We start from the raw sequence: 23,979 nt of genomic DNA on the forward strand, positions 1-23,979 counted from the left end.
AATATAATTAATATAATATAACTAGTAATAAAATTAGCTTTAGATAGACTTACTAACGCTAGAAGAACTTATAAAAGAGTAGTAACGTAGTTAAGAGCTTATTTAGTGTACTAGTATAGCTTTAGTATTAGATTTAAGCTACTATTTACTTTAATAAGTTTTTAAATCTCTAATTTACTATAAGCTATAGAATAAGAATAAGAATAAGAATAAAGATAGAGATAGAGAATAAAAGGTATAGGTGTAGTAAAAGTATAATTTTGCTTACTAAATATTTTAGCATTTTATTACTTTATAATCTATAGCTTTATTAGTTATAAGCTATTAAGAATATATAATTATATTATAATTCTCTCTACTATAAGTAGACATTAGTATTTATAGAATAGTTACCTTACTACTTTAAATTTTAAAAGCTTTAACTACTATACTAAAGGTAGTAGCGCTAAGAACCTAAGCTTTAGTTTACCTAACGCCTACACCTCTAAACATAAGATTTTAATCTTTTTAGAAATACGTCTTTTTATGTACTAGTAATAGACCTTACTCTTTTTAGACTAGCTTCTACTATAGAATTATTAGTTTACTAATAAATAGCTTATTAGTTATAAATTTTTTAAAATAAGTTATAAAGTAAATATACTATATATTTTTACTTATAAGTTAGTATATCTTTTTATATATTTACTACTATTTTCTTAATACTTATACTTTATTAAAACTTTTTATAAACTTTTTAAAGCTATTACTATAAAATAAATACTTTTAATAATACTAATATTTTTATTTTATATAATTTTAAAAACTTTTATCTCTAAGTTTTATACTTTAGTATATTTTCTTTATTAAGACTTATTTTTATTAGCTTAGTAAGCTTTTATAGTATTAACTTTATTTTTAATAATTTACTTACTTTTTTAAATTAAGTTTTTAACTTTTATATAAACTTAAGCTTTACTTAAGTTTAGTAATTTTATAATAAAAAAACTTTTATTAACTTTAAAAAAATATATTTAAAACTTAAAAAAAGTAAAATATAAGTATATACTAAGTTTTTTAATACTATTACTATTAATATTACTACTTTAAAAGTATATTTAAAAGTAGTAGTACTAAGTAGTAGAAATACTAAAATAGTAAAAAACTAAATTACTACTTTATAAAGTATATAGTAAAAAAAAATAAAAAAGTAGATTTTATATATAAAATATTCTAAGCTTATATTTAGAAAAAAAAGAGTATCTTATAAATAAAGAAAATTCTATACTTAGTATATAGTATCTAATATAAATAAAAAAACTAAATATAATTATTATATAAGTTTAGTATAGTATTATAAATAGCTATTAAAAATAGTAATTATAGCTTTACTATTACTATTACTATTACTATTATAAAAATAAATAAACTATATATTATAAATTTAGTATTATTAGGCTTATTAACTTATTAAAATAATTAAGTTAGTAGCTTTATTAGTAATTAATTTAAATAGAAATAAAATTTAATCTCTATAAAGTATAATATAAACTAGAGCTTATATTAGGTCTTAGCTCTAAAGAGCCTAGGCTAACTTAGTATTAGCTATAAATACCTTAGAATTACTATCGTAGCTTAGTAGCGATTCGTCTCTAGTCTTTTTAGAATAATACACCTAATTATAGTCTAATATTGTGCATCTAGTATTTAACTAACTCTATTATTTAATAGCTTAAGACTACTAATAAAAACTATATTTATAAAAGAACTAAGTTGTAGTTTATATAAATTAGAAATTGCTGTTGTTAGTATGTTACTCTCGCGCGAGATAACATGAAAACTCTATTTTTCCTTTCATTTCCGGCGACAGTTCACGTCCTCCAACTCTTGGGTAGGAGTATGTGAAGCCGTTGCCCATGGAAAAGCACGAAGCGGGTAAACTAGCCCCTGACTGTCAAAAACATAGTTGCTCAAACGGCTTACAGCGACTGCTGCACACGCTGATACAATCGAACACTGCATCTTGGCTGCTCACTCTTGTAGTTTGCCAGCCTCAAGCAGTGAGTGCTATCGAACATCGTGTGTAACGATTATAATGAGCCTCCTCTCATCGTTCTAATAAGCACGCTGTATAAACAGAATCGATGTTTAACATAGAGCTCATGTCAGGGACGCGTCTAGATAGCACAAACGTCGGTAGTATAATAGCCGTCAACTTTGCCACCACGCTGCAACCTTCCGTTTGATGCGAGAGCCACGACGATCTTTACCCCTTCTTAAAATCGCAAAAGCAACATCACTTCAAGCGTCGCTATAATAGGGCGTACCGTATCATCAAGGTTACCGGATAACTGGAAGTAAAGGTGTGAGAGGCACGGGTACCTGAAGGCGCCAGTAGTGCCGCGCTAACCGTGCCCGCTCTTGGCGCGCTCCCAGGCGGCTTCAGAGTGGGCGATGCACTGAGACAGCAAAGGGTGATGTTATTTGATTCTGCCTTGTTCTGTCTTGGTAGTGTACTAAGACACCGTTCCGGGTCGGTCGGCTTCCAGTATGACAGATGACGTCGCGTTTGTTGCATCGCTGCTACCTACCTAGGTACCTAGGTATACTTGAGCATTACCACGTATCGTGCTCTTCCTGTTCGCCTTCTTACTTCGCTCATTCTAAGTCGCCGCATTCTCCACAGAGACTGATTCTCTAACCAACATCATGACTTCAGCATTCACTATAGAGACTGTACCGCTCCCCAACACCATGACTTCAACACTCAGTTCGGTCGCAGCGACACTCGTTCCGATCCCATCGAGCGAAGCCCTGCCTACACCCACGTCTTGTTCTCCAGGTATCGCTCCTAATGGTCTCAACACTACGGGACTCACAGGCCAGATCTGCCAGGTCAACGTTCCTCCAAACGATGTCAACATCACATCCTGCTGCAACAATGGTGCTGAGGTCCGTATCTTGAACGACTGCACTCAGTGGTGCGAGGCAGATGATGGGAGTGATTTCTTCGACTGTATCAACGACATGGCCTCGTCGGCGTATCCCTTCCTTGGTGGGCCATGTGTAGTCTTGTCGGCAAGCTCGACTCCAACGATGTCATCATCCCGCACCGGAATCGCATCGACACCGTCTACTTCCCCAGAGACTCAGACGCCGGAGTCCACCGAGGCGTCGCCTTCCACCACTGAGTCAGAAGAGGATGGCGCTGAAGCAACGGAGACTCCCGATGTCGAAGGTATGTATCCGCCCCATCAAAATCTGTTCTAGTATCACAGCTTGCTGATTAAACAAGACGCGGCCACGAACAACTTGCGTAAACACGCACTTGGCACGACAGTGTTAGCTGTAGCTGCAACACTCGGCATTTTGGCCTGGCTTTAGTCAAGAACCCGTTTAGAATACATAGGAAGACATGTACCGATCTACACGCACATAAACCTGGTATCAAGACAATATTGCAACACGAATCCGTAGATTGCACCCAGACGTTCAACATGCACAATTTCTCAAACTTCTTTCTTGTCATATGACGTGGTAAAATGAGCTGCTGCAGAGCAATCATCGAATTCAGTCTGAGTAGGGTAGCACATGAGGCCTACGCTTTGCTAATAGCAAGCACATACTATAGCATACTTAAAGCGCCCAGAAGAACGTAGCGAAATCATTCGTATCTCATCAATCATGCACGAATTCAAGGGTCATGTTGATAATGTGCGCAAAGAAGCGATTCATTTTCTACAAGAACAAGGCTTTTTCAATGTCACTTCTAGTACAAGTAGTCTCAGCAACGAGATCGCACCAATCTTCGCTCGCGACCGGTTCATTGGCGTCTCACAGAACATGTACGATAACATGAAGCCTGGTCTGCAACTTGCGAGTCGATTTGTGGGAGACGAACGAGTTCTCGACTACTTCTGGCATCAGATGAGAAGCAGGACATTGCCTTCCCAGACCTTCGTAAGAGATGAGCCGCCACCACTAATCTACACCTCGACCTCTCAGAACGAACACCCCTCCGTCTTGATGGCCGACTGGAGGGAGAAGCTTAGCAACTTAGCTAGCGTCTTGACCTGGAAGGTGCAAGCATCCGACCGTACACCGAAAGACATGGATTTGGGGTTAACCTTCGCTTTTGATGAACTCCGAACAACCTTCTCAGACCGCGCGACCAATGACAAGACTTACAACGAGGTTCTAAGACTTTGCAATTGGCGTGAAGCCGATAGGAGCGCCAAGATACGTAACGGTATGTTGGATTATTGCGCCGATACGATGGGTGAGGGTTGGCGTTTCCGGCCAGGAAAGGGGGCACCGACGAGTCCCTGTGTACTCCTGCACTCGTTCTTTCGCAAAGTGCTCGATCCAGACTCCGAGACAACTGTGATAGATGGTTCTGGTCCTCCCCCTCCATCGAGCGTACAGAACCTTGGACCCCAATTCCTTCTCGCCCACGTCTTGCTCCACGAGTTGGCCCACTGTCTCGACAAGTTTCCAATCTTCAAGTGCAATGATCCCCAAGGTCTATCGATGGAAGCTTTTGCTAACGAGGAAGAAGCCAAGATTTTCGCATTTCCCGAATGCGGTCTCTCCTGGGAACGGGCAATCTTCCAAGGTCGTTGCATGCGATTCCATCAATTCGTCGCTGACCAAAGCAGGATAGCAATGAAATACACAGATATCGCTGCCCTTGCTGTCGCGAGTTTCAGCCACAAAGACGATCGTGGTACTGCTACATCATCTACTTTCACCGTTGGTGACAAAACTTACAAGGCCACGACTGACTTCACGAGCTATGAGAAAGCATTGATCCCGTGGCAATGGATCTCAGACTGGTTCCAGGAGTCGCATTGGCATCCCAATCGGACTTGTGAAGAAGTACTGGCCATACCTTCTCTGGAATGGAAAATGTCCTATGAACTCCCCGCACCAGACGACCCGTCCACGATCATTGATGAGATTGTGAGGATCAGAGTGAAAGTACCTCACAAGAATGAGCAGTAATAGATGTGTGTGCAAAGCTGCAGAGAAACGTAGAGTATGCAGCGTCTAAATTTACACCTGCCAAAAAAAAACACACAGTCCCTTAAGCAGCTTGCTTTGTTGTCTCAATACTTTCCTTCCCATAAACATCATGCTTCGCATCCTCCACAATCTTGCACTCATACAGCTTGAACTTTCGTGCCGCCACTCTAGCTTCGAAGATCTCATCCAGCTCCTCTAATGATCGCGCTTTCGTTTCCGGGAGGAAGAAGTAGAACCAGGCAACACAAATGAAGTTTGAAGCTGCCCATATGTACGTGTATTGCGGGCCCTGCATCTTTGTCAGCGTTACACTTGATGACAGTGGAGTCAATGCATACCCAGTCGAGATCTTGTGGGTTGATAAAGTATGGCGAACAGAAACCGATCAGCCAAGCCAGGAAGTATCCAAGCGCATTCGCGCTGCCCACCGTCCAAGCTCGCAGTCTTGAACTAACAAGCTCTGTCGCTAGGGGACTTGTCGCAACGCCCACCCCAGCATTGTAGCAAAACAGGAACAGCGCCGTAAAAGCTACTAAAACGTTTCCAGTCTCGACTGAGTTGGGTTTTACGCTGCTTGCAATCCCGCAAGCAAGCTCGCATAGACCGCATGCTATCGCTCCGGCAATCATAATCGTCCTTCTGCCAAACAACTTGTTCATGGAGTAAAGGCCAAGATGAACGCCCACAAAGCCAATACACGAGTTCATGATGCTGTACTCAAAGGCTTTCGTGATACCAGCGATGGCGAGGAAGTAGGTTTGGTAACCAATGAAGAACCAGACGCCACTCGCTGACTGGCTCGCGATCGTGCCCCAGCAAAGCAGTGTGCGTCTCAAGTCATTGCCGCGGAAGAGATCCAAGAAGCCTGAGCTTTGACTCAATCTGCGCTCTTCTTCAACGCCACGGATCATCTCCGCCCATTCCAACTCCAGCTCTTCGCCATGGTCGAACCGAAGTCGCTCCAAAGACTTGCGCGCTGCGTCATGTTGGTCACGATGTAGAAGCCATCGCGGACTCTCGGGGACGAAGAAAAGCGCTGTGCCGAGTAGAACCGGGACGATGAACATGCAGGCGAGGGGGACTTGGTAGGAGAGTTTCGAGAGGTAGCGTGAGGTGTAGTTGTCGATGATGGAACCGATGATGCTTCCGAGATTCACGTAGAAAGAGAAGAGTCCAACCATAATCCTGCTCACCGTCAGTGTATCTATCGTCCGTGAATAGATCCGGAAACTTACTCCCGAAGATGCGCAGGTGCTGCTTCGCTACAGTATACCGTCGAGAACACGACAAAGAAGCCGTTAGAGAAGCCTAACAACAGACGGCCTACGTATAAACCGGTCTTGGAGGTAGAGCCGATCTGCACCGACACTGCGGCCAAACATATAATGCATGCGAGCCACAAGGCCTTCCTGCGACCGAAGTAGCCACCAAAGACACCGGCAGCGATGGCAGATACGCACGAACCCAGATTTAGCAAAGAGGTCATGAGCTGTTGCACCGTCGACTATCTTGCGCGTCAGTAACTTTCGCGATGTCATAGGCTATGTGGACTTGCATCAATGCCATAGCCAAGCGGGCTTGTCGGGTCCTCATACCCAAAGACCATCAGAAATCCAGGCATGGCCTGCAGACCGCCAACTGCAGCAGTATCAATGCCGTACTGCATGCTAGCAATAGCGACGGCGGAGCATATCAGTAAGCATTTGCGGTTCGCCCACAAGGACGTCTCCTGAAGTTTTGCCATCACTGCTCACGCAGGGACTGACCGGTAACACTCTGCGAAAAGAAGGGATCGCAGCCTTATACAGCGAGTTATGCGAGTCAGGCAAGGTTAGCATCGTGGGGCAGTGAGGAGAAACCCATGTCTTCTCCGCACTGGCAGGGGTGTTATGCAAAGCTGTATGGAAATGCCCGACACCTTGCCATTTCGAGAGTTGATCGACCTCGGGAGTCGACGCATACATACAATCCATGAATTATATGGTATCTCAGCCAATCCCTACTCGTAGAACGTGCTGAACTTGTACTTGGTTTCGCGGTCATACTTCGCCAAATCTTGGCGTGCTTGCAGCGCCTCTCGGATAACCGTTTGCTTGATCTCTTCGTGTCTGGGTGTGAACTTGACCTTGAATGGCTGAGGTCGCCAATTCGATCCGCTCCTGCTAAACATCAATATCCACGAAGCTTCCCAACCTCGTTATCTGGAAACAAAACTTACGTAAACTTGAAGATGTCAACAGGCACTTCCCCTCCTGACTCTGGGTCCAACTCTGGCTCCACCTTGTATGCCCACACCAATCGCGCGATGCTGAGATGCGTACCCTGCTCTGCCAATGCTTGACCAGCACAGCTTCTTCTGCCCCATCCAAAAGTCATATATCCCTTCTCACCAGGAAATGGTCTCTTATCATCCGTGTCGAGAAATCTCCTTGGATTGAAGCGATCAGGATCGGGGAATTCGCGCTCGTTGTGATGTATCGCCCAGACGTTGCCCTGCACCCAAGTACCCTTCGCGATATAGTAGCCGTTGTAGTAGTCATCTTGAGTGGGTGCATGAGCAGTACCTCCTATAACCGCCACTGAACGCCAGCGAAAGACTTCTTTGACGAAAGCGCGGAGATACGGAAGATCATCATCGAGCGTCGGACTTCGCGATCGACCCACCACACGGTCTAGCTCTTCCCAAGCGGGTTCAAGGGTCTCGGGGAAGGCACGCATTGCCAGTACCGCTGTCTGTAGAGTGCTACTTGATGTATCCGCTCCAGCACCGAGCAGGTTAGCGGCGAGATTGGAGATTTCGAGAGGATGAAGATTGAGGTGAGGTGCTTCGCGAAACAGGTACTTGGAGTAGTTCTCTTCTGGGCATTGCTTGGCTTCTTCAGCCAAAGCATAGAAGAAATCATTGCGGCCGTATTTAGGCTTTGCTGAACGTCGAGTATCACGCTTCCAAGGAGCCATCCAATTGGGAAACTTGGCCAGCCCTGTCTATGTTAGTATGAATTTGAGTAAGTGGTTTCGAAGATTACATGGGAAGGTCTCCATCAGTCGCGGGAAATCCTTGGCGATGACTGCCATCTTAGCAGAGGTCTGCATCTGAGCGATCACTTCAGTGATCAAAGGATCTTGTATGTCTCCAATCCGACGTCCAAAGCCGATGATGGACACAACGCTCGTAGCGTATCGCTCGAAATGAGCTACGAACTTGTCGGGGGTCTCGAGTAGGTCGCATACTACTATCTTGTTTTCGTCGTCTTGAAGGCTTCGATGGCGTTTTATCTGGTAACGTCAGTATGAGCAACATAAAACCCTGTGTTACGCTGACCTGCTGAATCCCAACCCCCTGGTGGGTAACTCTCCTGAGATCGCGAAACCTTTCACGCTGTTCTTTTGTGTACGTGTATTTGTGCAACAGATTCATTTGGCCGGACATCAGCTCAGCAAACATCAGCATGCGGGGTCTAGAGTTGTAGATGTTTGCCCGCTTGACGAGAAGCTCATCAGCAGTCCATGCGTCGTTGACCCAGACTGTCGGTCTCCTGTGCTGTGTTATTCACTGTTCATAACGGCAGAACTGCTGTCGAACTAACCGCCCGATCCAGAACGTGATGAGCGGTGACTTGTATTGTTTCGATAGCTGTTCCATGAGATACCAAGGCTTTTCCTCCGGTAGACTGAAGGTGTTTCCAACAATAGGCCAAGGCAACGGTCCTGGAGGCTGTTGGCGTATTAGTGATAGACCCGACATGAAGCTGGCAAAGGAGTAAGCAATTACCATTCGCCATCTTAGGTACAGCATGCGGCTGTAGTCTAGTACAAGAGCGATGATGCCCGACAGAAGAAGATAAGTAGCCCACATGCTCGCAATTACAGAAAGGCGATTATCTCAATAGTAGACCGAGAAGCTGGTGGGTGCAGAGAGCTTGGTGCCAGCAATAGTCATGAAGTTTAGATGAGAAGCTTATACACCCGCCTTCACGTAATCATACCCGTTGCTTCGTTTTCGAAGGCTACGGCTGGGGATCATCCCCACATTACCGTGGTGGGGCAGCCCGCTTTGGCTGTTGGCGGGAGGGCCGGAAATAAAGACATGCGTAATCCCCAATATGTGTATCGCGCCGACATATCCAATTCGCTGCCAACGCTACGAGACGCGTAGATAGGTGTTGACGGGATGGGGGGAAGCGGGGTATGTGTAACGCCGTCCCTGTCATGTCTCGTGTGCTGGATTCCGTTGAGCTACAAATACCTGGAACAGACTCCGCTGGCCAGCCGAAGAAGATCGTTGGTTTTGGATTAAAAGACTACGCGCTTTTTGCTCAGACTGATGCACAGCGTTGTTACGGCTCGACTTTCAGTACGGTAGGTATGTTATTCACGAAGCCGGAACGGCTGGTCCTCGCTCAACGAAGCTCCAATGCGTGGTATGTATCGGGGCCTAACGATTCGCTGTGTCGGAATGCGGGTATATGCGGTGTTGATGCTGCGTTCTCGCTGAGCTGGTGTTGAGCACCTGGACAGTTTCGCGAGATCTTGATGACGTAACGCGCAATGACGGATGCATCTCTGAGTCGGGTTAGTGCTGTATCGCGCTCGTGCTTGAGACACGCGGCAGCAGCGCGCGCATACGTGACCAGTACAACTTATTGCATGTTAAACTCAAGCATGTCGAGCAAGCGTTCGACGACTCTTGGTAGATGACGACAGAAGCTACCGTTACTATGGGTTCCGACCAAGCCTCTGACAGCGCCCACTATGTGCCCAGTGGCACCAATGGCGTAAAGCGTGAGTCTCCACCTGGGCACCTGCACGATGCAATGCAAGGCACAGTCCAACCCCGACGCTAACAGCACCAGGCCGGCGAAGGTCAACTGTTCTCAATGCGAGATCGCATGTCAAGCAGGAACTATGGAAGCAGGCGCCGATACTCATTGGCAGCACCAACTTCGAGGCTCTTCCTGATGCGAAGAACATCTTGATAACTGGTGGAGCTGGCTTCATGTACGTTGCGACGAGAGCACGGGAAGTTGTGAGCTGTGCGTCTCTTGAACCTCCCTTATGATGCATCACAACTGACCAACGAGTAGAGCTTGTTGGTTCGTACGGCATCTGGTGATTACATACCCACACTACAATGTCGTATCATTCGACAAGCTGGACTACTGCGCTGCGCTCAACAACACGCGAATCCTCGATGATCGACCCAACTTTACATTCGAACAAGGCGACATAACGTCACCGGCGGACGTGAAGCGCGTCTTGCGAAAACACAAAATCGATACGCTCTTCCACTTCGCGGCGCAATCGCATGTCGACCTTAGCTTTGGCAATTCATACGAATTCACGAACACCAATGTATACGGTACCCATGTTCTGCTTGAGAGAGCGAGGGAACATGGTGTCAACAGGTTCATACACATCTCGACAGATGAGGTCTATGGCGATGTACCTGTCGGAGCGGCAGACCTGGGCGAGACGAGCATTTTGGCCCCAACAAATCCATACTCGGCGAGTAAAGCAGCGGCAGAGATGATGGTCAGCGCATACAGGAGTAGCTTCAAGCTGCCGCTGATCACGGTCCGTGCGAACAATGTATATGGACCACATCAGTTCCCTGAGAGTAGGCCATCCCAGATCCTAGGGTTGATGACTGAGCTGACTTGTGCAGAGATTATTCCAAAGTTCATCATGCTGCTACAACGAAAACAGAAGCTCCTACTCCACGGCGACGGCTCACCCACACGACGATATCTGTACGCAGGGGACATTGTAGATGCGCTAGACACCATACTTCACAAAGGCGACATTGGTCAGATCTACAACATCGCGTCCAAGGACGAGATATCGAACTCGGACATATGTCGCAGGCTACTAGATGTCTTTGGAATACCACATGACTCCCCTACCGAGCTGTCGAAATGGGTCGAGCACACGGAAGACCGGCCGTTCAACGACCAGCGCTATGCGACGGACGGGACCAAGCTCAGCGCACTGGGTTGGGAACCCAAGACGAGCTTTGATGAAGGTCTGAAGGCTACAGTTGATTGGTATCGGAGGTTTGGCGAAGTATGGTGGGGAGACATTAGCCGCGTCCTGACATCGTTCCCCGTGGTGACGGGTAACGAGATCTGGACAAAAGAGGAGCACGAGGATCTACCCTCTTCGGACGGAGAGGTTACACAAGAGGACAGCGCGATTTGGACGACGTAGCCTCGCACATGCTTAATATCCAAGCTGTAGATTGGAGGACGAAAGATACCCAGATAATGTCGGAGGGTTCAATATATGCGTGATGGGTGGATCTTAACAGGGCCAATTTAGGTGCGGTGCTTGAGTGCGGCTGCAGGGACCAAATGATGTGGGCCCAACCATGCGACAGCCCTACCAATCTTCGCATTCAAGTTTGGAATTCGCTGCTCAGGACACACTCTCGAAACAAGATGCAGATTTTTTCGTCCTTTCACTCGAACCCATGGTTGGAACGTGTCTTGAAGCTATTTCGAGCGGTTCCTTGCAAGCGGCCCTCAGCCACAAGCGGTGGCGTACTCACCCCAGGGCTCCGCCTTCGCTAGCGGCATTGGGCGCTTCTTATGATTGAAACACCAGATGCAGCAAAACATTCATTGCTCAAACGCGACTTCCTCTACCTGTGACATTCATATAATACTGCATCGCCTCTTCATCTCGTGCCTTCCTTCATTCACTTTTCGAGTTCCCGCTGCGAGACCCTGAACCTTGGCTCGCCCAATCGATAACCTTGGAACGCACCCCACAATTCCCTTGGTGCTCCCCGACCCGTCAGCCCTCACCGCACCCACCCCTGACGTCGACGCCTACAAGACGCGACTCATCTTCTCGTCTTCTTCACCACACCCAAAACTCTACACCTGAATCATGGGTCTATTCTCCAAGAAGAAGGACAAGGGCGGAAAGGAGAGCCCAGCCGCCCAGAACCCGTATGCCGCACCTGTAGGCAAGGACCCGTACGCGCAACCACCCCCCTCGTACTCGAACGAAGGCCAGGACAACTCGTTCCGCCAAGAGAAGACGCCGGCTGTGACCGGCCCGGGCCAGACCTACGGACAGCGACCCGGCGGATATGGCGCGCAAGGAGGCAGCTACGGCGCACAGTCAGGCTATGGAGCCGATCGCTATGGCGGAGGCGCACCACAGCGGCCCGGCGGCTACGGAGGCCTGGGAAGGACTGCGTCCAACGACACCATGAGCACCGAAGCAGGCCGGAACGAGCTGTTTGGCAACGCTCCCCAACGCCAGCAAGCGCAGCCACCTCAGCAGCCTAGCGCCCTGGGTCAAAGCGGTGCCTATGGCAGCACCCCTGGTGGCGGATATGGAGCTGGTGCTCCCGGTGGCTATGGCTCTGCGCCTGGTGGCTACGGAGCATACGAGGACCGCCAATTGACGGCCGAAGAACAAGAAGAGGAAGACATCGACGCCACAAAGCAGGAGATCAAGTTCATGAAGCAGCAGGATGTTGCGAGCACCAGAAACGCTCTCCGTCTCGCTGAGCAGGCTTTGGAAACTGGTCGAGGAACTCTAGGGACACTAGCAGCACAGGGAGAGCGTATTCATAAGTACGTTAGACAGCTCTAGACGTGATTTACACAGCTAACTCGTTTCTAGCACGGAACGCAACCTCGACCTTGCCTCTATCCAGAGCGACAGAGCAAATGGACAGACCAAGGAACTGGCCCGTAAGGACGCCCCCCTCGACACGTATGATCCATGACTAACCCGTCTCCAGGCATCAACGCAAGCATGTTCTCCATCGTCCCCAACCCCTTCACAGGCAACTCCAAGCGCGAGAAGCAAATGCAACAAGCCATGGACCAGCACGCACGCGACCGTGACACCCGAGAGCAAACCAACCGGGCCAAATGGGAGTCTGGAGCCCGCGCAAACGAAGCCCAGCGTAAGCTAGCCACAGGCGGTGGTCCACAAGGCAACAACAAGAGCTCGCTGGCTGCACGTTCGAAGTTCCAGTTCGAGGCTGATGAGGAGGACGATGAGATGGAGAACGAGATCGATAACAACTTGGGTACGTATTTCCCGCCTATTCCATTGATGCGTGCACTCTAACAGATTTCTTTTAACAGACCAACTTCATGGCATGGCCAAGAACCTCAACCAACTCGGTCGCGCGATGGGCGAGGAGGTTGATAACCAGAACACGCACATTACACGCATCACTGGCAAGACAGATTCGGTCGATGACAAGATTGCCAGGAACAGGCTCAAGTTGGATCGCATCCACTAGGTCTGCACTCCAGCAAGGCGAGCGGAATGCTTGTCCTCGAGTGCAACTAAGCCTAGTCTAGGGTTAGGGTAGCGTGATGGCATCAATCGAGACATAGAGCTTGGGATACGGCATTATAGGCGTTTTGGACACAATGACACAGTTTTCACCTTGATCTCAAAAAGCAGATCCGTACTGGATACGACACGTAATATTGCTTATGCCTAATGCCTGACTATGTATACTCAACGCCCGGACAGTACTCCAACAAAGATATTTCCAGTGATCGAAGGACCGTCCATGTTATACCACGTACTCTCATTACTCATTACCCACCAATCGCCATACTGATGCCATACCTACGCCAACAACAGTTTGAAGCTCGCCACTTCGAATGCGCGAACCTCGATTGGCACACCCTTCTCCTTCACTTCTTCCGCTCCTACCCTCATGTCGCTTATGTCCAGCGGCTCACCCTCTTCGTCTTCCAGCGCATTGACCTTGATCACCTTCTTGACATCGACGTCACCCCAAGTAAGCACACCCTTGCTCTTTCCACCCAGACTGTCGTAGATACGTAGAATAATCGAATGACCCTTCTTGATTGGCAGTTCACCACGGCTGACATCCTCGTCGTCTTCACCGCGCTTGATGGTGTCGAGCACAAGGTTGGGTGCGCCATAGATGTGGAAGGGGTTCAGAAGACCACTGTGCATGGCGGATGGCGGAGCGTGCAGGCCCTGGCGGCCAACGATCTTCAGCGGGTTGTTGAACTCAAAGGCCTTGCGCACTGTGCGTTCATCCAGACCGCCCTTGTGAGGGAAGATGGCGTAGCGAGTCTTGTGGCTGCCCATGTCGGCGTGGGCGTCGGGGGCCTTGGGAGAGCGGATAAGGGACAGACGCATGACATTTCCGGCAACTGCAAAACCGTACTTGCTGTCGTTCAGGATCGAGACACCGTAGGTAGCCTCGGAAAGATCGGCCCACTTGTGGCAGCAGACTTCGAATTTGGCCATGTCCCATGTAGTGTTGTAGTGCGTGGGTCGGCGCACGATACCGAACTGCGTCTCGTAGCTGGCTTCAGTGTTTACAATGTCGACTGGGAACTCGACCTTGAGGAACCTCATTGTCTCGTGCCATTCGATCTCTGCGTCAAACTCGATAGCACTGGGTGTGTTTCCTACGGCTGCAGGTAGACTCATGGTCGTCTTGACCCACGACTTGTCTGAGACCTTCGTCTCAATCACCAGGCTCACACGGTGAACGCTGTTCTCCGCAATGGTCACCTTGCTGGGCTCGAGTTCCTGCCGGGACTGAAGGTGGTAGACTTCGACATCCCAGGCTTGCCAGTAAAGTGGCTTGTCGTCGTAAATTACAAGCTGACCGGCTTTGGCGCCCTTCGGGATCAGTTCGCGATCGGCGCCAATATCGAAGAGCGAGGTGATGGCACCGTTGTTGACCTGTACAACGAATTGCGAGTTGCGGAGTTCGTAAACATTGGGATGGATCTCCTCAATAGTCGCCTTCTGAGCAGGGTACGCAGAGTGGAGTGGGAACACGTCTAGAGCGCCCAAACCCTTCTGAGATCCGTTACGATGAGCAAGACCGTACTCTGCCCCAGGAGGACTATACTTCGTTCGATTTGCCTCACTCGGTAACTTGATGATTTCGGTACGGCTCCATGGTAAGGTGTTTATCGCGAATAGCTTGGTGTCTTGATCCCAGCTAGTCTCATCGTTGAAGCCAAGTTCAGCAAGGGCGTCGGAAAGCAGCCTCTCACCAGTGGCAAACACTTCGGCGTAAATCTAATAAAGTCAGTCACAAATCTGAGTTTAGAGATCAACAACATACCCGATCGGAGTCGTCGTAGCACATTTCGATGGAACTTCCGGGCAGACAGTCATGGAACTGACACAAAAGCACGTTCTCCCACATGTCATCAATGTCCTTCTTTGGGTACTTGTACGAGCTCCTCTTACCGAAGCCGTTCTTGATTGTCGCCAAAGTCGCCAGGTACTCAATGTCCCTCAGCATGATCTCCGACTTCCTGTTGTTGCGCTTGTTGTTCGACTGTGTAGTGTATGTACCACGGTGAAGTTCGAAGTACAGCTCGCCATACCATGTCACGAGCTCAGTACCACTCTCCACCTTCTTCTCCAGGCGGTCGAAGAAGTCATCTGCTGAGTCGCCTAGCTTGACGCGCGGCAACAGACCAGCAGTGTCGCTGATACCACGGCATCGCCTGAGTTTCTCAAGGTGCTGCCATGTCGGACCACCGCCTCCGTCTCCTTTGCCGAAGACAATCAGCGATGACTTGTCTTGGTCGAGCGACTTGTGCTGTGTGACGCTGCGCTTGACGTCACCGAAGTTCGCTTCGCACGTGTACGTCTCAGATGGCGGCATATGGCAGATGACCTGACTGTTGTCCAACGCGACCCAGTTGAATGTCGTATGTGGAAAGTTGTTGATGTTGTTCCAGCTTAGCTTCTGAGTCAGGAATCTAGTCATACCCGAAATGCGACAGATCTGTGGTAATTGCGTCGAGTATCCGAAAGTGTCTGGCAGCCAGAAAGTGCGGCACCGCTGGCCAAACTTGCTCTCGAAGTAGCGCTGGCCATACAGGAATTGCCTGATGAGTGACTCACCGCCAGGAAGGTTGGTGTCATGTTCGACCCAACTACCGCCGATGGGCTGGAAGCTGCCTTCCTTGACCTTCTTCTTGACGCGATCGAATGTGGAAGGGTAGTACTGCTCGAGCCACTTGTATTGCTGCGCTTGCGAACAGCAGAAGCGAAGCTCGGGGTATCGCTCGATGAGGTCGCACTGGTTCGACCAGGATCGGTTGACCTTTCGCTTGGTCTCGTCAAACGGCCATAGCCAGCACGTGTCGATGTGGCAGTAGCCGATACCGTGGACGATAGCCTCCTGGTCGGTCTCGTATACTTTGTGCGAGTCTACGTCCTTGCCGACATACTCAGCCGCAATCTTGCGGCATGCTTTGATGCTCTCTTGGCTTCCATTGCCCGCAATGAAAGTGTCGATGATGCGGTTGCCGACCTGCTGGGCATCATGGGCCTGTGTTGAGTCTCCAGGGAACTCGCGGGCGGCATCACCGATCTCCCAGAAGTCGAAGTATAGCCCTCTCGCCTCCAGGTTGACCGCCTGGACCTCAGCAGTGTGCAGCGTGTAGTACTTGTCGGGGTCAGGTGGCTGGATTGAGTCGCCGCCGGGAGCATTGCCGAACATGCCGTTGCAGGCCATCTCGATGTAGAAGGTATGCTCTTTGCCGTCTCTAAACTCCTTGGGCAGGATCCATTGTGTGCGTTCGCCGCCACCCGTCAGGCCGTGCACAGTGTGTCCATCTTCGGTCCAGATCAGGCCCTCGTTGTTTGCATCCCAGACGAATTCAAGATGTTCCTTGTCCAGCATGTGCTTGGGCACCGTAAGTTGGACCTTGAACCAGTGGGTCGACCAACTGGGGCCAAATGACTCGCCGACTTTGGTGGGGTGGAACGCATGCGAGGTGGCTTCCTTAAAGAGCGGGCGCGAGAGGTTCGGGGGCGAGTAGACGGAGAGCTTCACCCAGTCGGTACCAGACGCGACAGCTTCGGTGAGCTTGCTGTATGACGTATGAGCATCTTGGAGCTGGGGACAGAGGAGAAGGAAGGCGCGAAGCTCGAGACTTACCCAATAAGACTCTGTTCCCTGTATTGTCCTGCATCGAGGAACTGCCTCAGTCGGCTCTGGTAGATGCTGTGGATCTGCTTGCCAACGGGACCAGCCGCCAGCTGTGGGTAGTCTTTGGCCACGGGCACGGGCATGTTGCGGTGCGATTCTCCTCCCATGGTGGATGAGGCTGGAGATGGGGATTAGAACTCGGTCGAGGCGGTGTGGGAATGTCGACAACGTCAACAGCACGCTACAGCAGCTGTGGTACCTTGCATGGCTCCGGCTGTGTTGGGGAGGAGCTCTCCCCGCATCTTGGCGATGGAGGCCCATGCTCCCTGCCCCATGATCCATTACCCACTCATCTCCACTTGGTCCCATCGTGCAGTCAAACTTCCTTTTCCACCCTTTGCGGATAATCGGCATCTACAGGCGGTGAATCTGCCAATACTCGTCCATCCAGACTGAAGTTGTAGCGTATTTGGGTGACATTGGGGTGATCATGTAGGCGCGACATGTGGTTTCACATCGCTGTACTCCGTCTGCGTCTGACTTGTCTCTTGTATGCCAGGTCCATGTCGTGCTCATCCGGTATGTCTGCTGGGGAAGTGTCGATCTTTCTTTTCTGTGTGCATCTTCAATATGCCTTGAGGCACTGTCCGCGTCCTCTTGGCACCATTATCATTCGTGATCTCATCTTCAATGTCTTCAACAATTCGTTTCCTCTTCTTCTCCTTGCTATGCAGGAATTCGTGCATTCTTCGGTGCCCATTTGTACCAACAGTCCCTTTTCCCATTGTATGCTCATCTTCCGGTAGATATCCCACCTCTGTAGCCCCTAGATGTCGATTGATACCATTTGCTAACATCTTTTCACCCAGCAGAACCGCCATGCGATCTTCCCATTGTCGCTGCTTGTTCAGAATACTTCGTATACGGTAGATGTCTTCATTCTCACGGCGCTGGTTCCTCCCATCGGCCTCTACCTGTAGTAGTCTGCTGGCCACCAAATTGGCCGCTGGACCTCGATAACCTGTATCACCCTGCTCGACTTCAAGCGACTCGCAAGGCTCAGCTGTCAAGCTGTCGCGACTGGCTGAGGACGACGTTGGCGCTTGTGAGAGTGGTGTGGAGAAGTCGCGATACATCGAAGGACTTGTCGCCTCACCATTGCGCTCGTCTGCCCATGAATTAGGCAATATGTATTCGGCTCGCAGCGGGCTGTGGCCATATATGGGATAATATGGGTCGCGCCATGGTGCCTTTGGGCGCGGATATGAGGTGAGGAGGGACGATGTCAAGTCCGAGACGTCCAGAGGCGGCGTGTTGCCAGCCAGAGGTGTGAAGATTAATGAAGATAGTAAGTCAAGCATGTCGCTGATATGATGTGCAACTGGGCTTGTGGATGAGGAGGTGAGTGTCTTCCACAGCAAGGGTCTTCACATCGTAAAGGTAACTGAGCTTCTGCTATTGTCTCTATCAAAGCGGAGCGCGCCTCAAGCTAGTCTAATTGAGGAGTCAGTATTCACTATGCGGCTTGTCAATAGCAGCGTCAGTGCAGAGTAAGAGAAAGTGAAGGTGCGCACGAGATCGCCAAGGTGAAAGTGAAAGGGGGCCGGGGCCGCATCTCCAGATAGCAGGATCTGAAGATGCGCAGTAGAGAAAATAGATTGATGTTGAGAACCTTGTGATAGCTAAAGAGGGTATATGATAACGTTCACACAAATGCAGATGTGATGAAGTGGGACGTCGATGTTTGTTGCATTGTAATAATTACTATACGGTCCAAGACGTGCTATTGAACTAGGTAAATGATGTAAACCAAAGACATACTGCTACACTCTTGACTGAGCTCTACAAAGCCTTCTGAAGATCAAACACCCACGACCCATCTAACACTGACTCTTACTATCAGCAACCCTCTGCCCACCCACCGCACCATTGAAGCCCTTCAACAGCGTGTACCTTCCCTTGACACTAACCTTATATATGGTGCTCTTTGTCTGATCCGTGCTAGTAGCCCCATTACAAGTAACACTACTCTTCACACCCGTCAAACTAGACTGACTCCCCGAACTCGAACTACCTCCCTGATTCGGCGAATCAACACCCGCCGCACACGCCGCATAAGCCGAGCTCTTCAGCCATTGCGTTTCCTTACCGTCTGAAGAAGTGCCAATGGGAATGTAAAGGCTGTTAACTTGCTCCGCTTGCGCGGACGCAGCAGGTCCGGAGTCTGCGGCGCAGGAGGATGCTGCTTCAGCGCCCTTGGCGTTCTTGATGGACTGGGAGTTTAGGGCGTTGGCGGTGTTGGCGGAGGTGAAGATGAAGACTTCGCCTAGGGCATTGGTTGTAGCGACTGCTGTGCTGTTTGCGGCGCCGGATGAGGATGTGGAATCGGAGTTTGTGCCGTCGAGGGCGGCAGCTGCGGCGGATGCGGCGTTGCCTGAAGAGAAAGATGTTGTGATCACGCGAGCTTGTCGGCCATCTGCCAGTGCTGTGGCGTTTGAGACACTGTTTCCACCTTGCTGGGAGGTGGAGTCGGAGTCTGTGGTGATGTTCCTAGGCGCCGAGGGGTTGATGGAAGTGAACTGTGTGTTGTATGCCTTTCCGTCTGCGTAGTTGGCTATCCAGGAGACGAGAGTGCCCGAACTGGCGATGAGTGGGATTTTGACTGTGTAGCCGTTCACTAGGAGTGCCAGAGAGTTGGATGATGATGGATTGGAAGACGTTGGTACCCGCACGCCGAAAGAGTAATCGATTGGGAGTGATATTTCGGGCAAGAGGGCATCTGCAAGAGCTGCTCGGGAGCGGAAAATGGCGGGAAGGGCTGTGGCGGATGCCACGAAGAGGAATGGGGTGAAACGCATTTTCAAGTCTGGAGGTGAAGACAGTGGAATGAACTCAGTATATTTTTGTTCCTTCGATATCATGCACGTTTTTATATGGCATCGCCGTCTCCCATTATGTCACACTGGTCGCGTTGCGTCATACACGAATTGTAGTAGTGTCCAGTATTTGGCAGACCTTTTCCGTAGACACCTGTTGGGGTAAGTCAGGCGCTCTTTCTCGGGCCTAGATACTCCTACCTCATGGCCGAAAGGACGCCGGCATGTTGTAGTGTGCCCTAGGACACGACCGGAAGCCTTCATCGAGTGTAGACGATGTGGATTCTAGTAGGCATATGGAAGCCATCAGAAGCCGCATGGAAGAAAGGCGTCGCTGTGACTTCATTGGTATTTTAGGTAGTCTCTCCATCACATCTAGATGAATCCGATGAACGGAACGACGGTCGATCCTCTTGCACCTTTGGATCCAGTCAAGGCGCGCCCAGAATGCCATGAGGGAGGGGTACCTACAGCTCTTGCTAAGGTAGTGTGTACCGTACTTCTACTAAAACGTACATTAGCCAGCCCACATTCATTGCATCGAAAGATGTGAGCCAATCGGAAAAGTCGCAGAATCGAAAATGATTTGACCTGTTTTCGCACCAGTCACTGAGATATAAGACGTCGGCTGCTCGGAACGTAGTGACCTCTTCCAGCACGGCTACAAAGGCCGTGGTATAAGACGAACACTCTCCCATGCGCCCTCAATGGCTCTGGAAGATGACGGGAGCATTGTCTCATTGCGTAGGGTTTCGCTGACGTGTCCCCCATTTTCCGGTGAGATGCAACCGTCATTTTTACAAAAGGTACTGTCATGTTACACCACTAATGAAGAGATTCCAGATGGAGTCATTGTAGAACGAACGATGATGGCTTGCGATAATGCCCTGCGAAGTCTGCGGCAAGTACTTTGGTTTGTTCGTGTTACCTCGCTGCGAGAGGGGCCATTGGCATCGGTATCGCGACGATACGTTTGAAAGTCACACTGATATTGGCTTGAGAGCCGTTGCTACCAGACACACGATGAAGGGAATGTGCGATTTGCTCGCACGGACGAATTCAAGACAATGTGCAACATCTGCCGGGCGGTGGCTGCACTTATGCCATAGCATACGCCGGTGGCACGCTACTTACGGACCGGCCCATGTCGGCTTGGGGCAGACATGGCTCAAGGAGCTTTTTGCATCCGACAGTTGACGCACGAGCAACTTCCCGTCAAAGCAAGGAAATGAGAAGGGTGGCTGGGAAAAGCAGCAGCCTGCGCACAAATGTTGGGTCGCCCTTTCCTAGGTAGTCCAGAAGGCATGGACGTAGGTGATCTGGCAGACGCACGCTAGCTGGCTTCTCCTCGATCTCAGCGCACGATCAGGTCCGAGCGCTCACACCAACCCGAATCGGTCTATCGAGAGGTCATTGATGTCATCCCGGCGCGCGTTTGAGAGGAACGAGACGTGCTCTACCAGATTCCAAGGTGCTCTGGCCGCCATACGGAATCGTGAAGACTTCATGATGTAGGTGATTCAGGGTGGCTGGCTGTTTAAGATGAGAACGGTTGAAGCTTGCGCAGGTACCTGTACGTCAGTGGAGGGAATCTGGGGTAGTACAAAGATTGTTTGCTGGACGCTTGTTCTTCTGGAATGTATCGCACGCTTCTCCCCCGACCGTTTTTGCTTGTTGCTGCATATCGCGCACCTCGTGTGACTACGACTCCTCTCAGACTTGCTCTTCGTTCAGTCTCATCAAAAATGCCTTCCAAGACCGACGACAAATACACGGATCCGCAACTGCGTGATGAAGTCAAGGAGGAGATCCAAGCTGGTGACAAGGGAGGTGAGCCCGGCCAATGGTCAGCCAGAAAGGTAGGCTCCACTAGTGCCAGTGTCCTTTGCACCACTGACATAGACAATTGCAGGCACAGATGATGGCATCCGAGTACAAGAAACGCGGTGGAGGATATACCACAGACAAGAAGGACGAGAAAGCGAAGCATCTGGATGAGTGGACGGAAGAAGAGTGGCAGACAAAGGACGGCAGCGGAAGCGCAAAAGACAAGAACGGCTTGGAACACCGCTACCTGCCGAAGAAGGCATGGGAGGAGATGAGCGAGAAGGAGAAGGAGGAGACAGATTCCAAGAAGCAGGAGGGAGGCAAAGAAGGCAAGCAACATGTGGCCAACACCTCCAAGGCTGCACAAGCGAAGAAAGACGCGACCAAAGACGGCGAGAAGAGTGGCTTTACCAAGATCGAGAAGAAGAGCAAGACGGACTGCACGACACAATGGGACGACCCGGACCACATGGAGGAGGATCAACGGGCATACCAGAAGTTCTTGGAGAGCAGCCGGAAATCCAAGAGTCCCCCGCAGGACGATCATCCAGGTCAAAAGCGAGGACGTGGCGCAAACATAGAGGCTCCCAGTGCCAACAAGAGACAGAAGAGCACAGTCAACAAGCACGATGAGCCTATTGCAGCTGCCGGCGACATAACCCGTGTGCCGAAGAAGGGCCAGAAAGTTCAATGGCATTCGCTCCCTGGCTATGTTGACGGTGAGGTTGTGGAGGTTCTGTACGAAGAAAAGCAGGTCGATGGCAAGAAGGTCAAGGCAAGCAAAGAGGATCCCAGGGTGGTATTGAAGAGCGACGCATCGGGGAAGATTTGTGTACACAAGCCCGAGGCAGTGTACTTCGATTAGAGCATGGTAGTGTTGCCAACTGGAGTTGGAAGCACGAGTTCACGGACGTTCGGAAGAGCACGTGACAGACTGAATCGTCCACGGGTGTCATCCTCGTTATTCGGCGTCGGTGAATAGGGAGGTGCCGTAGCATGTAGCAGCAGTGCTGTGTCAACAAAAACCATTCTATTACTCCAGACTCGATGCACGTCGTAGTCCAGGTGGCGATTGTCAGTAGCGCAGAGCTAGTATTGTGAGGGTGTGATGCGGCACTCAAACCCAGGTAGTTGCCTGGATGCATCCAACGTCGAGGTCTGGACGTGGTTCACCAGGCGAAGGTCGAATAGGAAGTGTACGGAGCGGGAATAGCAAGCTGTTCGCTCCGCTGTGTGTACGTCTATATGACCGCCGACAGGACGGGCTTAGTTGCAGACGTAGCGGGCCTGGGCCGCATCCAGGCAAGACGGGGAAGGAGCAGAGGTGCATGCGACGAGGGTGTGATTGGGCGGGCAGGAGCGATCTGCACGTCTCCCCAGGTGGTGTATCCACGGCGACGCTGCAGGTCCTGGCGAGGGGCTCGTCTGTTGTCGCGCGCAATAACGAGGGCAGTCGTGCAACGTTGGGCCGTCTTGTCGAGGGGGCAGCGGCCATGGTGCTCGGCTGATGATGGCGTGAACATGCGTTCGCGATGCTGCACAGCCGTTCGAGTTATTGTCCGACGGGATTAGTCGTCCTCTGGCTGTGTCGTAGCCGGCCTTGGGGAGGGGCTGGCGATCACTAAGGGCTGATTACACACAAGCGCAGTTTTGCAGAATAGTGTTTAGGTGCGCGCAGGCTGTCTGGGAGTGCGCTGCCCGTGGTTCGTCTCGTGTTGCCCAAGCTGACCAAAGACATGGGCGAGCAAATAGCACAACGGCCTGCACTCGTCCAGGGATTGCCGGGAGCATGCAGCGAAGCGGTCAGTAGAGGGGGAGTCTGCGGCAGGTCATGACAATGGGAGCAGAGAGTGACGACTGCTGCAGTGCTGTACCCCGCCTTGTCGACAGGCCAACGGCCGTCTCGATTGATTCGCGATTGATTGCCAATGCCGCAGCACTGTGGCCGTGTTGTTGGACAAGCCCGCGAGAGGTTCTGCCGTTGTGTTGGCGGCCAGGATGTGCCGTCACGGTCGGGCGCTCGGGCCAGTGAATGCACCCTCCCTACACCAGCATCATGCATACCCTTTAGCTCCGCGCGCACCAGTGCACGGCTGTTTTGCGTGTGACTTTCTCTCGACGCGTGCTTGGGTGCTGCGTGGGGACTTTTGCCAGCTGGATAGCGTGCCGACGAGGCCCATCCCATGCGTGCAGCTGCTCATCCGCCCGCCTGGCGTGCTTTCTTTTTTGTCAACGCCTTTCTGCCGACGCCTTGTGCTGCCGGCTGAGACGACGCCCATTGTGTACCCCTCTCGCCCCGTCCACCACCACGACGGCGACGACTGCCACGGCCGCCGCCTGCTG

General features: G+C 50.5%; 9 protein-coding genes across 9 annotated transcripts; 4 read left to right on the forward strand and 5 right to left on the reverse strand.

Annotated features, from left to right (window-relative positions):
* Nucleotides 1-2,733: 2,733 nt before the first annotated feature.
* On the forward strand, nt 2,734-4,983 carry J4E85_011471 (uncharacterized protein; the record flags this gene model as incomplete). Its single annotated transcript, XM_051475674.1, has 2 exons — nt 2,734-3,217; nt 3,629-4,983. The coding sequence occupies 2 exons, from the start codon at nt 2,734-2,736 to the stop codon at nt 4,981-4,983; spliced, it is 1,839 nt and encodes a 612-aa protein (XP_051320567.1).
* Nucleotides 4,984-5,065: 82 nt separating this feature from the next.
* On the reverse strand, nt 5,066-6,748 carry J4E85_011472 (uncharacterized protein; the record flags this gene model as incomplete). Its single annotated transcript, XM_051475675.1, has 4 exons — nt 5,066-5,293; nt 5,343-6,189; nt 6,240-6,508; nt 6,560-6,748. 4 exons carry the CDS (start codon nt 6,746-6,748, stop codon nt 5,066-5,068), a joined length of 1,533 nt encoding a protein of 510 aa, XP_051320568.1.
* Nucleotides 6,749-7,003: 255 nt separating this feature from the next.
* On the reverse strand, nt 7,004-8,860 carry J4E85_011473 (uncharacterized protein; the record flags this gene model as incomplete). The annotated part of the gene is made up of 6 exons (XM_051475676.1): nt 7,004-7,163; nt 7,223-7,985; nt 8,031-8,280; nt 8,327-8,540; nt 8,592-8,719; nt 8,777-8,860. 6 exons carry the CDS (start codon nt 8,858-8,860, stop codon nt 7,004-7,006), a joined length of 1,599 nt encoding a protein of 532 aa, XP_051320569.1.
* Nucleotides 8,861-9,722: 862 nt separating this feature from the next.
* J4E85_011474 (uncharacterized protein) lies at nt 9,723-11,211 on the forward strand (the record flags this gene model as incomplete). Its single annotated transcript, XM_051475677.1, has 4 exons — nt 9,723-9,786; nt 9,858-10,002; nt 10,089-10,621; nt 10,670-11,211. 4 exons carry the CDS (start codon nt 9,723-9,725, stop codon nt 11,209-11,211), a joined length of 1,284 nt encoding a protein of 427 aa, XP_051320570.1.
* A 684-nt stretch (nt 11,212-11,895) lies between these two features.
* Nucleotides 11,896-13,276, forward strand: J4E85_011475 (uncharacterized protein; the record flags this gene model as incomplete). The annotated part of the gene is made up of 4 exons (XM_051475678.1): nt 11,896-12,593; nt 12,643-12,713; nt 12,764-13,057; nt 13,116-13,276. The coding sequence occupies 4 exons, from the start codon at nt 11,896-11,898 to the stop codon at nt 13,274-13,276; spliced, it is 1,224 nt and encodes a 407-aa protein (XP_051320571.1).
* A 338-nt stretch (nt 13,277-13,614) lies between these two features.
* J4E85_011476 (uncharacterized protein) lies at nt 13,615-17,100 on the reverse strand (the record flags this gene model as incomplete). The annotated part of the gene is made up of 3 exons (XM_051475679.1): nt 13,615-15,060; nt 15,107-16,874; nt 16,943-17,100. 3 exons carry the CDS (start codon nt 17,098-17,100, stop codon nt 13,615-13,617), a joined length of 3,372 nt encoding a protein of 1,123 aa, XP_051320572.1.
* A 405-nt stretch (nt 17,101-17,505) lies between these two features.
* Nucleotides 17,506-18,294, reverse strand: J4E85_011477 (uncharacterized protein; the record flags this gene model as incomplete). Its single annotated transcript, XM_051475680.1, has 1 exon — nt 17,506-18,294. One exon carries the CDS (start codon nt 18,292-18,294, stop codon nt 17,506-17,508), a length of 789 nt encoding a protein of 262 aa, XP_051320573.1.
* Nucleotides 18,295-18,813: 519 nt separating this feature from the next.
* J4E85_011478 (uncharacterized protein) lies at nt 18,814-19,791 on the reverse strand (the record flags this gene model as incomplete). Its single annotated transcript, XM_051475681.1, has 1 exon — nt 18,814-19,791. The coding sequence occupies one exon, from the start codon at nt 19,789-19,791 to the stop codon at nt 18,814-18,816; it is 978 nt and encodes a 325-aa protein (XP_051320574.1).
* A 1,763-nt stretch (nt 19,792-21,554) lies between these two features.
* J4E85_011479 (uncharacterized protein) lies at nt 21,555-22,501 on the forward strand (the record flags this gene model as incomplete). Its single annotated transcript, XM_051475682.1, has 2 exons — nt 21,555-21,668; nt 21,722-22,501. The coding sequence occupies 2 exons, from the start codon at nt 21,555-21,557 to the stop codon at nt 22,499-22,501; spliced, it is 894 nt and encodes a 297-aa protein (XP_051320575.1).
* Between the last annotated feature and the right edge of the window lie 1,478 nt (nt 22,502-23,979).

This window comes from Alternaria conjuncta (genome assembly GCF_024043145.1).
Source record: "Alternaria conjuncta strain BMP 0040 chromosome Unknown scaffold_35, whole genome shotgun sequence".
NCBI classification, from domain to species: domain Eukaryota; kingdom Fungi; phylum Ascomycota; class Dothideomycetes; order Pleosporales; family Pleosporaceae; genus Alternaria; species Alternaria conjuncta.